The sequence below is a fragment of the Choloepus didactylus genome, chromosome 7, assembly GCF_015220235.1.
Source record: "Choloepus didactylus isolate mChoDid1 chromosome 7, mChoDid1.pri, whole genome shotgun sequence".
Classification (NCBI taxonomy): domain Eukaryota; kingdom Metazoa; phylum Chordata; class Mammalia; order Pilosa; family Megalonychidae; genus Choloepus; species Choloepus didactylus.
The window spans coordinates 96,198,527-96,212,677 of record NC_051313.1 but is presented as its reverse complement, the minus strand read 5'-3'; the positions used below and the strand labels follow the sequence as shown (position 1 = coordinate 96,212,677).

General features: G+C 35.8%; 1 protein-coding gene across 1 annotated transcript in view; it reads left to right on the top strand.

Annotated features, from left to right (window-relative positions):
- FAM83B (family with sequence similarity 83 member B) overlaps window positions 1–13,737 on the top strand; it is a 109,861-nt gene extending 96,124 nt beyond the window's left edge. Inside the window, exons 3-5 of the mRNA XM_037844834.1 lie at window positions 2,953–3,117; window positions 3,853–3,977; window positions 9,065–13,737. Of these exons, the coding sequence (XP_037700762.1) occupies window positions 2,953–3,117; window positions 3,853–3,977; window positions 9,065–11,348 (2,574 nt within the window). The 3' untranslated portion in view covers window positions 11,349–13,737. The remainder of the gene's footprint in view (window positions 1–2,952; window positions 3,118–3,852; window positions 3,978–9,064) is intronic.
- Window positions 13,738–14,151: the final 414 nt, after the last annotated feature.

The following is a 14,151-nucleotide window of genomic DNA, read 5'->3' as shown; positions in this document are numbered from 1 at the left end:
ACTGACCACCTCTTCTGCTTGTATTTCTTTCCTACTCCCTCTGGAAATCTTCCTTTCCTTTTAATTTTTTTTTAACTGTTATGGAAAATTACAAAAGTAGAGAGAACAGCACATAGAACACTCATGTGCCATCAACCAGCTTCAACTGCCTAACACAATTCATGGCCAATTTTGTTTCATCTTTTGTATTTGAAGTATATACAAGACAATATTTCATCTGTAACTATTTCAATATGTGTATTTAGATCCCAGGTCAGTCATCCTAGACACTTCGCATTGTACACACACTCTCCCACCTTCTCTCACTTTGTTATCCTTTCACGGCAGGACCACAGCCATAGTTAAATCAACTCTGCCTTTACCATTCCTGTACCCCTGCAGGCACAAACATGTTGACTGGTCCCATTTCAAATTTATGACCAGGTGGGCCCAAAATGCTTCCTAGCAATCATTGCGTATCTTCTTAGGCTGTTCCCTTTCCTTCCCTCCTAAATGATCATTTTATGCCCCTTTTTCCTCAAACCATCAACAGTTCTTCCTGCATCTTCATTCTCAATTGATAACCTTGCTTCCCACTTCACTAGAAAATTGAAGGTTAGAAGAGAGCTTCCACAATGACACCACTACATCCTCCCCCTACGCTTTGCCTGTTCTTTACTGTCTGCTCTAATTTCTTTACCTTTGCCTTAGATCTCACCCTTTATTACCTATTCAAAGACATTACTTCAGAAATTCTCCCTTTCCCCACCGCCTCCTACCATGTCTTCCATCATTAATTTCCTCTCCTTACTGGATCATGTCATTATCATAGAAATGTGCTGTTATCTTCATCTTATAACAAAAGTACTTGTTCTCTAGTTCTTTACCCACAGCTGCTTTCCATTTCTCTGCCTCCTGTTGTAGCAGAATTACTCAAAAAGAGTTGACTATTTCTGCTGTCCTTCCACTGTCTCTTAAACCCCTTTCAGTAAGGCTTTTGCCCTCACCACCCCATAAAACTTCTCTTTTGGAAGACATCAATAGCCTGTACATTAGAAAATCTAATGAATTCTTAGTCCTTATCTTATTAGGCCTTATGGTAGGATTTGACATTGTTGAGCACATCCTCCTCCTTGACTACCTTGTCTTTAATCAAATTCCAGGATACCACTCTGTTGGTTTCCTAATTCTTCTCTTCTGTTAGACCTCTTAACCTTGCAGTGTCCCAGGCTTCAGTCCTTGGTTGGGTTCTCTATTGACTCTCCTTCCCTTTGATGACTTGGATTTAATTAGTGTCTATACCACCAACATCCAAACTTACATCTTTGACCCAGACCTCTCTGCTCAGCAGTTCAGGTGGATATTCAGCAATTCAGCTTAACTTGTCCCTTTTAATCTTCCACCTAAAATTTACTGAACCTGCACGCTTCCTTATCTCAATGATGATAACTCTATCCTTCAGGATGGGGAGACTAAAATCCTTAGTGTTATCCTTGACTCCACTTTCTCTCTCACACCTCATAGTTAATTCATCCAGATGTCCTTCTGGCTCAAAGATATCCAGTTATCTGACCATTTCTCTTCATCACTGTCCCCACATCCTGGTCTTAATCTCCCGCTCGAATTGCTCTAATAATTCTAACTGGTCTCTCCTTGCTTCTACCATTGCCCACACCCTTAAATTCTGTTCTCAACACAGTAGCCAGACCAATCCTTTTAAAACATCAATCAGATAATATTGCTACCTCAACTTAAAGCCCTTCAGTAGCTTTCAGTCTTATTCAGAAAAAAGCAAAAACCTGAAGTCTTTCTAGTGCCTGAAAGGCATTGTAAATACTCTCTGCATTTCTCATTCCATTCTGGCCACAGTCATCCCTAGGCATGCTCCTGCTTTAGGGCCTTTACCCTACTGGCTCCCTCTGCCTGGAAAATTCTTCCTAAGATCTTCACATAGTTAACTAACTCCCTATTGCTCAAAGAATATATTCTCAGACACTTTCTCTGAAACCCCCAAACCTACCCTTCTCAATCTCCAGGTACTCATGATCTCTCTTATCCTACTCTATTTTTGTTCCAATAAGTGTATCATCTCATAACTTAGTACATAATTTGCTTATTAATGATTTTTATTGCTCACTGTGTCTTCTACCCCTAGAATGTAAACTCCATAAGGGCAGGAATTTTTGTCCTTTTTATCTGACGCATGGTAGGTGGTCAATAAATTTATTTTTTAGTAAATAATTTTTCCTTCTTCCAGCATTACTTTTCTCACTGATTCTCTGAGTTAATAACTGTTATATTTCCAACAGTTAACGTGTACTCTTCCATTTTAGAGGCCTGTTCTTTAGGTTATTTCCCTCTACATTTACCTTTTTAATAATAGTACCTTTTCTATTCATATTTTTTTCTATTTATGTCATCTGATAAGCTAATTCTAGGCACATATGTTTGATATTCTAGTCGGCAAGTCCTCTTATCCCCTTTCTCCACTCTTCATCCTTTCTTAATTATATTACTATTCCTAGAAGAATTTTTCTCTCTCCCAGTTCCCCAAGACCATTATTTTAAACAACTAGACCCAGAAATCCTGCTTTTCCCTGGAAATGTCTCCCAACAAAAACTCTGTCACTGGTTTTCACCTGGTCCCCTCCATCGACCTTTCAGATAATCATGCAATCCTTGGCTTGCCCTTCCCTCAACAGCCTACTGCAATGCAGATTCCCTTTGACTTAAAGCTAATGTGAAAATTACTTAGTATTACAAATATGTTTATTGGCATTTATATTGAATATATGTTTATCTTCAATTTTAGAAAACTGCGCAAGTATTTATGTATATATTTATATATATATATATATATATATATAAATAAGTATTTAATTTCTGTTTTATTCTCTTTTTACTGAAAGAAAGCAATTCATGAGCCTTTCTCTGTTAGGTATCTAAAATTGTTTCAAATTCTTGTATTTACAGGTCATTGCTTTAGTAATGGATGTATTTACAGATGTGGATATTTTCAAAGAAATAGTTGACGCATCATCTCGAGGGATATCTGTATACATTCTGCTCGATGAGTACAATTTTAATCATTTTCTAAATATGACTGAGAAACAAGGTTGTCAAGTGCAACGTCTCAGGGTAAGAATTCCATTATTTTTCTCAAGTTTCTTGTATACCATTATCATGTCAGTCAAATTTAAACTATGTTAAGGTATTTACTCCAAAAGTGAAATAGAAAGAGTATATTTAAGGTGTTATATTGATTGATCACAGAAAGGGTCCCTTTTTATTTTTTCAGAAAGTGACTGAAAGCACACTCTTTCATGAAGATTTCAGATTGTGCTTTTCTTGGTGGTGAACACTTTTTATTTAATTTTGCAACCAGTCATAATTAATACAACAGTTTTGCCTGCACAATCTTGAAACCACTGACTCTAGTGATTCTTTAATTCAGCAGGTGTTGCTTATCAAAATCATTTGGCACGTGTTTTCAGTTACATTTGACTTTTTAAAAAGAAGATGAATGTTTTTGTTCAGCTACTTTAGCATCATACTACCACAACCCAAAAGGATTTCTTGCAGTGAGATCCTAAGTGATTTGTGAAACCATTTTGTATAAATGTAAAGTAATATCTCCTAGTTAAGCTATGTTAAAATACATATTTTAAGTGACTGTTTTCCTTGAGTATTTCTTTTATGAGTGATGTTTTGAAATTTGCTTTTTAATAAATATTTTTGTGTTAAGTGTTTAAAAAAGTGATTTTGAGTATAAATATTTTTTGGTATTAAGGCTTTACATAAAAATACATTTTACTTTTCAAGATATCCCCTCTCCAGTCATTATTTTTACTTTATATTTGCATATACTTGTAGAATATTCGAGTGCGGACAGTAAAAGGCCAAGATTATATTTCAAAAACAGGAGCAAAATTCCATGGAAAATCGGAACAGAAATTTTTATTAGTTGACTGCCAGAAAGTTATATACGGTTCTTACAGGTAAGATTATTGTGTTTACCTCCAGCATTATCAGCCATTTAAATAATGTGTTTATTATCTGCAAACAGTAATGTAATCTGTTTAGTTATTTCTTAAAAATAAAAAAATGAGCATTTGCGTGGAGGCTTGGAGACCTTGGTTTTAGTTCTGCCTCTGCATCTAAAGAGCAATAAGTCCTTAGGCAAATCACGTAACTTACTTGGGCTTCAGTTTCTTCACCCAAAAATGAGAGAGATGACTAATGTCTGAGGTTCCCTACAACTATATAATACTTAAAGAGTTTTTTTGGTTCTTATGAAAACAGTACATAGTTTGGATTTAATAGCAATTGTTTATAAAAATAAAAAGGAAGAAGCAGCTCTTATCTCTTTGAAGAACCGATGGAATGGATTTTTCTTATTTAAGTATTATTAAGAATCTAATAGTTAACATGTGTTGTCTATAATATTACCAAAATTTAATAGTCTGACTGCTAAATTTGCTATGGCAGACACTAGACAAAGTTACTCTGCCCCGTATACCATTCTGACATCTTTTGAAGTTAGCGTTGGTGAAAGGTTTACTCTGTTCTAGCTTAACTCTTTTACATATTTCATCCCCATTCTTTACAACTTATCTCCAAGGCAGTTGTTTTTATCTGTAGATAAATGAGGAGGTTGAAGTTCCAAAAGGTTGTCTAAAATCCAGCCAGAAGCCTCATTCCATTCTGGGTCAGACTGGCCCCAGAGAATAGGCTCTGCCCTCTTACTCCTATGTCAATCCCCACCTTTAGCCCTGAATGGGATATAGAGAGAAGATATATCAGGAGGCAGATACAAACACCAAACAAACACATGGGAATTGCTAGGTTACCAGGGCGGGGTCAAAGCATCATTAAAGACTGAGGGAAAAAGCCAGAAAAGCTGTGGATTTAAACAGTCTAAGGACAAATACTGTATTTTATCTTAATAACTTAAAAAATCCAGGAAAAGGAAACAGCACATTGAATAGAGTAGTCTTGAGCGAGGTACTTAACTTGGTTGCATTTTAGTTTGTTCATCTGCGAAATGAGGATAATCATAGAATCTATCTCATGTCCTTGTGGTGGGGATTAAATGAAAGCCCCTAAGGTGAGCTATTATTTTTAGTCCTTATTTTAACTGTTATTTTCTGCTAACGTTCTCTTTAAGCTCAAGGAATCTTCTGTGAAAGTGCTATTTGGAATTCCAAATGTAAACTTGAGAGCAGAAATTACAAGTGCTTGAAATTAATGAGTCCTTTTAAGGATTTCTTGTATGTATATATATTTGTTCAGCCTCCTTTGGTTTTAGAGGGTTTTTAATTAAAATTTTAATTAAAATTGAGAATTCACTTGACTTATAGAAGGGCATTTATTATTGAAGCTCATCATAATTAATGTTTTCTATTTTTATTATTTAAATCGACTTTTAAGATTATTTTCAGCAATAAATACACCTCAACTTCATTTTGCTACTGCTAGATGTTAATAGGTGCTTTATATGCTTGAATGAGCTTTCTGTGGTATTAGTATGGGGAAAAACAAACAACAGCAACAACAAGAATCTATCCATCTATGTATCTATCTATCTATATCATAAGCCAAAAGCAGAGTTCAACTTATTCTTTATGGAAGTGAATATGGAATGTCTAGGACCACAGATTATAAAATTCCATCAAAACTCTTAATAAAAAAAAAACAACTCTATTCTCTTTATTATTTTGAGTTCATTTTAAATATCCTTCTTTACAAAATTAATGGCTGTCAACTATTGGCATTTTCCCCCATCATAGATCTTTCTTATTGCTAATGAGATTCTAACAGGATCTGGTAGAACATTTATGAACCAGTTGTCATCAAAGCTGGTTAAAAATTTTCTTCCTTTTTCTTAAAAACACCTTGAGTCCCTCACATTCTACCATTGTTGACATTTTTCTCATAGGCAAATTCAAAATGCACTTCTACAATTCAGAAATCTTTGGTGTAGAATGTCATATTCTAAATTCCCAGTGTTCCTGGAAAGGCCCAGAATCTATATCCACCCTAGTTATACATTTTGTGACATCTCACTCACCATGATGATGTGTTAATCAAGAAAATACAGGAGTTTTACCATACGTTCTACTAACACTGATAACATGAAACACTTAACATACTTTTAATCAATGTGTGTACAAATAATATTTTGAATTGGATACTCTTATTTGAAATTGTTGTATGAAAATCTGAAAGATATTTAGTCAAGCATCTTCCAGAAATTTGACTGACAAAGAAATTTATAAGCTTCTATTTTTTTCTCTTATAATATCTATAAAAGTTATTCTAAAAGATGAGTTCCACTGAGCTCAGTAGCTCTGAGGTACCATCTTTGGTCTGAGTTGATGGACTCACTGTGGCATTGAGTGAAAAATGGGCAAATGAGGAAACCAGGAGTTCACGTACATGATAGTGCCTTAGACCAGGGTGATAGTATGATAGGGCAGATTTGTGACAGGTTTTAGATTTGTGATAGAAATTAAAGCAAAAGGACCTGTGGCTCCTGTTGCTCCTGGGAAAGAGAGCATTCAGAGATGGCTCCTTGTTCTGTGTCCTGATCAGCTGGGAAGGTGATGGAACCACTGACTGAGATAAGGAAGACTGGGGAGGAAAGGGAAGGGGAGATGAAGACTTATGAATTGGGTGTATTAATTCCGAGATAAAATATATAAAATACAGAGTTCTCATATACCTCTCTATTATTAACACCTTGCATTAGTGAGGTACATTTTTATAATTCATGAAAGAACATTTTTATAATTGTACTATTAACTGTAATTCATCATTTACAATTGGGTTCATTGTGTTGTATGACTTTTGTTTTTGTCTTTTAATTTTTATTCTAGTAACATATATGTGACCTAAAATTTCCCCTTTTAACCACATTCAAATATATAATTTAGTGCTGCTAAGTATATTCGCAATGTCCATATAAATGATGCAAATCAACATAGGGAGACAGAGGAACATAGGTATTCATCACCAAACTCCGAGGTATGCCTCCAGTTTCTCAGATTTACTTATTGAATATATCCAGTTGAATGTCTCCCTGTTACCTGAAATTATTTTGTGATTTACCAAAGCAGGGAGCCTTTCCCAAGTGCCACTCTTCACCAGTACTAGTATCTTCTCAATATCCCAAACTCAACACCTAGAGTCTATTTTTCTTTTATAAGCTGTAGACATCCTTTATGCCATAAAGATCTTCTGATTCTTTCTTCTTCTTGTTACCTGGTTTAACATTTTTACTCATTATCCCAACTAGTTTGAGTCTTGTCACCTTGTTCCAGCCCTTTACTCTTCATAGTAAACTCAGCCCCTCATCTTTCAAGTCTATATTACAAAAAACTACTAGGAAAAAAAAAAAAAAAGGAAATTCCTCAGACATCTCTTTGCATCATGATTCATCCAAATTTGGAAACAAATCCTGCATAAATTCCCTGCTTTGATTTCAAGACCTCCCCCACTATTTCACCAATCTTTTATGTAGCTCTTTACCCTACCCAAATATAATCTATTTTCATTGTTTAACCCAAACAGAGCCATGACCGCTTCCCTGCCTTTTCCATCTGTTTCTTCCTCTATGCCAATTGTCCCCCCATACCTTTCTTCTCTGAACTTTTGGACATCTAGTCTCTTTTAAAACATAGCTAGACTTCCACTATCTCCATGGATTTTCTCATATTTAAGAGCTGACTTGATATTTCTCACCTATTGTGTATTTGTATCTTTAGTCAGATTGAAAATTCCTTTAGTGGTTTCCTTTTGCACCATTTCTTTAGAGTTAGCCTGGTGGCCCACACAGGTGCACCTGAAGAGCACCTCACTCAAGGTTCTTCTCATACCAGGCATTCCATAGGCATGCCCGATACAATAAGCATATAAGAATAACAAGATTCTTTAGTTGCACTCTGCTGTTCATGATATTTTCTGAATTTTAAATTATGATACTTTACATTATTTTAATCTTTTCATCTGCCTGTGTTACTGTCTTCCCTATATAAACAGTAAGTTCCTTCACTGGGGAGAATGGCTCCATCTTCTTTTTCTTTTGTATTAATCTCCATGTGTCATGTATATGACTTGACAGCTAGTATATACACAATTCATTTCTTTTACAGCTCAGTGACTCTGCGTGTTAGATTATACTAGGTTTTCAAAACTTAGATTTAAAATTTGATATGAAATTTCAAAATAGCTATCAACTCTAAACTCTAGGAAAGGGATTGGAAGTTCCAAAGAGTACTGCAAAGTGGTTACAAACTTTAATTTCCTAGACGTTGTTTTATATAGTCAAAGATCCTGATTGGCATTATGACTGATGTGGTTTATGGAGACTAAATGTACCAATCCTGTGTACACTGAGACAATGAAGTCTGCCCGTTAGTGGTTGAGGCTGCTGCCCACAAATTCTTTCTCTGTTTATAGCTCCTGGCATCCTAAATTACACTAACTGAGTAAGCCACAGACAGAACAACTGGAATTCTTGTTACTCTGTCTTTAAAATTTATCTGCATTAGCAGAGACCTATCTTACTTTATAGCATGTTAGAACTAGAAGGAATTGTAGTTTGTATGCTGTCCACGTCTTCATTTTGATCATCAGGAAACTGAGGACTAAACTCAGGTAGCAACATAGCTCAACAATGGCCAGCTCTCTCAGCTTTCCCTCCAAAACTGGCTATCCTACAACCTGCTAGGATGCTACATATGAAATAAAATATTGTTCTTACTCCATAAAATCTTGGTAGACAGAGATGAAAAATGCAAAGCAGGCTTTTCTTTTGAGTTCTGGAAAATAGCATAAGAAATTATAGGTGGATTCAAAGCCAGGAGTTGAGTTACTTTGTTATTTAAAACATGAATATGGGGTTGTAGAGACAGGTATAGTGTAAGCATATAAAGATTGAAAGTGTTCTAAATTATAGTAGCCAAAGGAAACAAAAAGAAAGTCAGCATTAAATAACTAATTTTTCTTAATAAAATAATATGTTATCTTCAGTCTTTCAATTTAGCAAAATTAAAATTTTTCAATTCTGATTTTTTTTTTTCAGCTACATGTGGTCATTTGAAAAAGCTCACCTCAGCATGGTTCAGATAATCACAGGACAACTGGTTGAGTCCTTTGATGAAGAATTTAGAACTCTGTATGCTAGATCCTGTGTCCCCAGTTCATTTGCTCAGGAAGAATCAGCAAGGGTGAAACATGGCAAAGCGCTCTGGGAGAACGGTACTTACCAGCGTTCGGTTTCTTCATTAGCGTCTGTTTCCAGCCAAAGAAATCTTTTTGGTAGACAAGACAATTTTCATAAACTAGAATCTAGTTACTTCAAAAACAGAGGGATATATACACGAAATGAACATGACAAATATAACATAAGAAATCACGGATACAAACCTCATTTTGTTCCAAACTTTAATGGCCCAAGTAAAATCCGTCAGTATCAACCCAGTCAGATAAATGAAAATTGGAAAAGACATAGTTATGCTGGGGAACAGCCAGAAACAACTCCATTCCTGCTGCTTAACAGGGCTCTGAATCGAACTAATAATCCACCTGGTCATTGGAAGAGGCCTTCAGATAGTCTCAGTGTGGCATCGTCATCACGGGGAGGCTGTGCAAACCAACATCACACACCTGCCCAGAGTTTTGCCAATCGGCTTGCTCAGAGAAAAATAACAAATCTCCCAGACAGGAATTCAAATGTGCGGAGGTCTTTTAATGGGACAGATAATCATATTCGCTTTTTGCAACAACGAATGCCAACCCTGGAACATACCACAAAGTCATTCCTGCGTAACTGGAGAATTGAATCCTACTTAAATGATCATTCAGAAGCTATTCCTGAATCAAATGGATCAGCTCTAGGTGACCGGTTTGAAAGCTATGATAGTTCTGAGAATTTGAAAGCCAATGCCCTTTATACTCATTCTCGACTTCGTTCATCTTTTGTATTTAAACCAACTTTACCTGAGCAGCAAGAAGTTAACAGCTGTACAACTGGCTCCTCAAATTCAACTATCACTGGTTCCCAGGGAAGTGACGTGCCTAAAGAGGTCCCAGATACCCCTACAAGTGTACAGCATTTGACAGACAAACCCTTACAAGAATCAGTCCCCAAGGTTCTGTTGCAGTCAGAGACACCAATAATGCACACTTTGCAGGTTCCTGAAAACCACTCAGCAGTCTTAAATCATACTACAAATGGCCATACAGATTCAAACAACTATTTATATACAACTTTGTGTGTAAATAAGCAGACAGAAAATCTAAAGAACCAACAGAATGAGAATCTGCTTAAAAGGCGAAGTTTCCCAATCTTTGACCACACAAAAGCCAATTTAGATCATGGAAATAGTAAGCATTATGTATATAGTACACTCACCAGGAATCGAGTTAGACAACCAGAAAAACCCAAAGAGGAGCTACTGAAAAGTTCTAAAAGCATGCACAATGTGACCCATAACATGGAAGAGGATGATGAAGTTGTCAAGAGAGACCCTCCAACCAGCGCCACTACCAAGTCAATTTCCATTGCTGCTTTACTTGATGTGAACAAAGAGGAGCCCAACAAAGAACTCACTTCAAAGAAGGAAGTTAAAGGTTCCCCAAGTTTTTTGAAAAAAGGATCCCAGAAGTTAAGGTCATTACTTAGCCTTACTCCAGAAAAGAAAGAAAATCTATCCAAAAATAAAGCACCCGCCTTTTATAGAATGTGTAGTAGTTCTGATACTTTAGTTTCTGAGGGTGAAGAAAATCAAAAACCCAAAAAATCAGAGCCAAAAGTTGATTCATCTCCTAGAAGAAAGCATTCTTCTTCTTCAAACTCTCAAGGCAGTATCCACAAGAGTAAGGAAGATGTCACAGTTAGCTCATTTCAGGGGCTGAATTCTCCATCTGAAGAAACTAGTAAAATAATACCTTCTCCAGGTCCAGTTGAAAGGGCGGGAGATGCCTCTGCCCCAAGATTTAACACAGAACAGATCCAATACCAAGATTCCAAGATCAGTGCAGTTGTGTCCCCTGAAAGAAAACCAGCTCCTTCTCCAAGGCTAAAGCCCAACGAGCTTCTAAGATCTCAATCAACTGACCGACGAGTTTACAGTCGTTTTGAGCCCTTTTGTAAGATTGAGAGCACTATTCAGCCAGCCAGCAACATGCCAAATACCAGTGCACACCATCCAGAAGTAAAATCCACAACTATGGGCAACAATTATGGCAGGTCAAACCCAATGCTTAATTACAGCAGTGGTGTTTATCGCTCATATCAGCCCAATGAAAGCAAATTTCGAGGATTTATGCAAAAGTTTGGAAACTTCATACACAAAAATAAGTGAAATACCATAATTTCAAATAGATATTAAAATACAAATTAATGTTGTTTTATTTGTCCAAAGAACACTGTGGACCAATCTGCAATAGACTGATAGATTTCTGAATGGGTGAAATTTTGGATCTTATGTGTATATTTACGAGACACTAATGCACAGTAAAGGTGTTATTGTTCTATATGATAAAGTTAGCTGTGCATAATTACACTGTCAATGGAATTTCTCTGTAAACATATGATTGTTATGGTAACGGTGAAAACCAAATGTAATTAAATTGTTTTTTTCAGACTGAAGATCTTAAGTCTTAAATTGATACTATAGTGGAGGGATGCTGTATGGATTTTATCTTCTTGTTCCGAAGTCTGTTAAAAAAGCATCATAATAGTAATCAGGGACCTGTTTTAACATGTCTTTATGGGGTTTACATGTCTTCAAAAATGTAAGAACACAAGAAGCCTTTTTTTGTTTTTAACTGTAAATTCTACAAGACAGCTTGTTATATTGTATTAATGTTATTAATTTTCCTATAGAGCACAAGAAAATACAACTGGTTGGTTAGCAAAAGTACAATTTAAACTGTATAACTTAGTGAAATTTTTATTTTGCCTGAGGTGTTTGCAAAGTGTCAGCCTCAGGTAGTACAAGTACATCACAGGAGTTTATTTTCCTGATTCTTTGAAAAACATCCAGAATGTGTTTCTTTCCACTCTAGAAATAGGGAGACTGTATCTACTTACCCACTGGCTGCTGTTCTGTAGTCATTCCTTACTTCAAATTTACAGCAAGCCAGCAGGAATTTAGAAAACCTCCACTCTTCACCTCCCTTTTTAGTATATAAAAACTTTTAGAAATTAAGTTAAGATGACAATTCTTAGGAATTTTGCTTGCAAAATTCTTTGCTCTTTTTTTCAAACTGGGCCAAATATGATGTGACCACATAGTGTTTTCATAAGAATATCATCCTGAAAATGAGAAGTATACTTAAGACTAGTTCTTCCATGACCATGTGGCCTACTAGAAGGTCTTAAATCTTTCTGTATCTTAATTTGTTGATGATATTCAGATTATAAGATACTCTTTACCTTTCTTAGAGTAATAAAATAAAAGCTCCATGTTTATCACAGAGACTTTAACTTGGTTTTCCTCCATTCATAAATAATAGAATTCAGGAAACAATGCATCATTTCAGAAGTTTCAAGTATTTCTACAACACATTATATGTATTATTTAACACCTTCTAGATTGGTATGTAGGGCATTATGCAATTGTTCTAGAAATTTATGATTCAGCCATGCATTTATAATTCTATCATTAAAATAATTAAAATAATGGAACTAATATCTATGTAATTAAAATAATTTCCATTAGTTTATAAAAAAACATGAAAGGAAACATAGCATGGAAGCATAACTAACAATTATTGAGCACTTACTGTAGACCAGGTAATGAACTAGAACCTTAAGTTCTAACTCACTATTTTGTGGGTACCATTGTCCTCATTATTTATAGATGAGAAATGAGATGATAATTGGGACTCAGAGAAGTAATGTCCCAATTCATAAATCATAAGTAATGACTCTAAAGTGCCTGTAACATTCTGTCACCTACCAAAAGCATTCAGTGCCTACTTGACCAAATCGGGCAAGGATTCAATGAGAGAAAGTTTATGAAAGCACATAGCCTATTTCCTGACTCAATAGCAATCAACCAGGAAAGACTAAGTTGATTTTCACCAGACAACAAGGACACAAAAGGGTTTAGATTAATCACAGTAGGTGAGATTAGGGAATTAAATAGACAGTAATTTCTGAATATAATCTGATAGGACTGGTTTTAATTGCCAGGTGGCCATTTTGATCTCCTTCCCATCTACCTGAAGCAGTAAGAGGAAGGAAAACGAGCCAGAAGTGAGTTGTAATCTGCTCCCTGGGCTTCTGTGCTAGAGAAAGTAGTCCATTAGGTTAGGAGGCTGGTTGGGGAAAAGGAGTTCCATATTAAACAGATTATCTCATTAAATATTCACAATAACCCTGTGAATTTAAGTATGTCCCTTTGCAAATGAGAAAACCAAGTCTCAGAGAACTTAAGTAACCCAAAAGTAAAACAGCTCTGAATTGTCAGAGCAAGAGTTTGAACATTGGTGGTTTGGAATTGTATATACTCCAGAAAAACATGTTCTTAAAGTTAATGCATTTCTGTGGGTGTGAACCCATTGTCAGTAGGACTTTTTGATGAGGTTCCCTCAGTTAAGTTGTAGCCTGCCTCAGTCAGGATGGGACTTAATCCTATTACTGGAGTCCTTTATAAGAGAATGAAATTCGTTCAGAGAGAAAGCCACAGGAAGCAAGAAGCTGACATGGAGCCTGCAAGAGCCCAGGAGATGCCACCATATGCCTTAACATGTGGAAGAGGAACCAAGGATTGCTGGCAGCCAGCCCTGGAATGCCAGTCTTTGGGGAGAAAGCATCACCTTGATAATGCCTTGATTTGGACATTTTTCCAGCCTCAAATCCATGAGTGAATAAGTTCTCATTGTTTAAGTGGAACCATTTTGTAGTATTTGCTTAAGCAATCTGGAAAACGAAAACAAACACTAAAGTATTTTATTAATACCATACCACACCACACCTTTGCTGGCTTCTACTCCACTATGCTTTAAGAACCTTCTTTGAAAGTATTTATTTCTCTCTTTCACTCTGTATCTTTTTACAGATTGGAGAAATATACCAGTAACCATACAACAATAGTTTTCTATAAAGACAAATATAACTACTCAGTTTTGCATCATTTATAAAACTAGGTTTTAGTC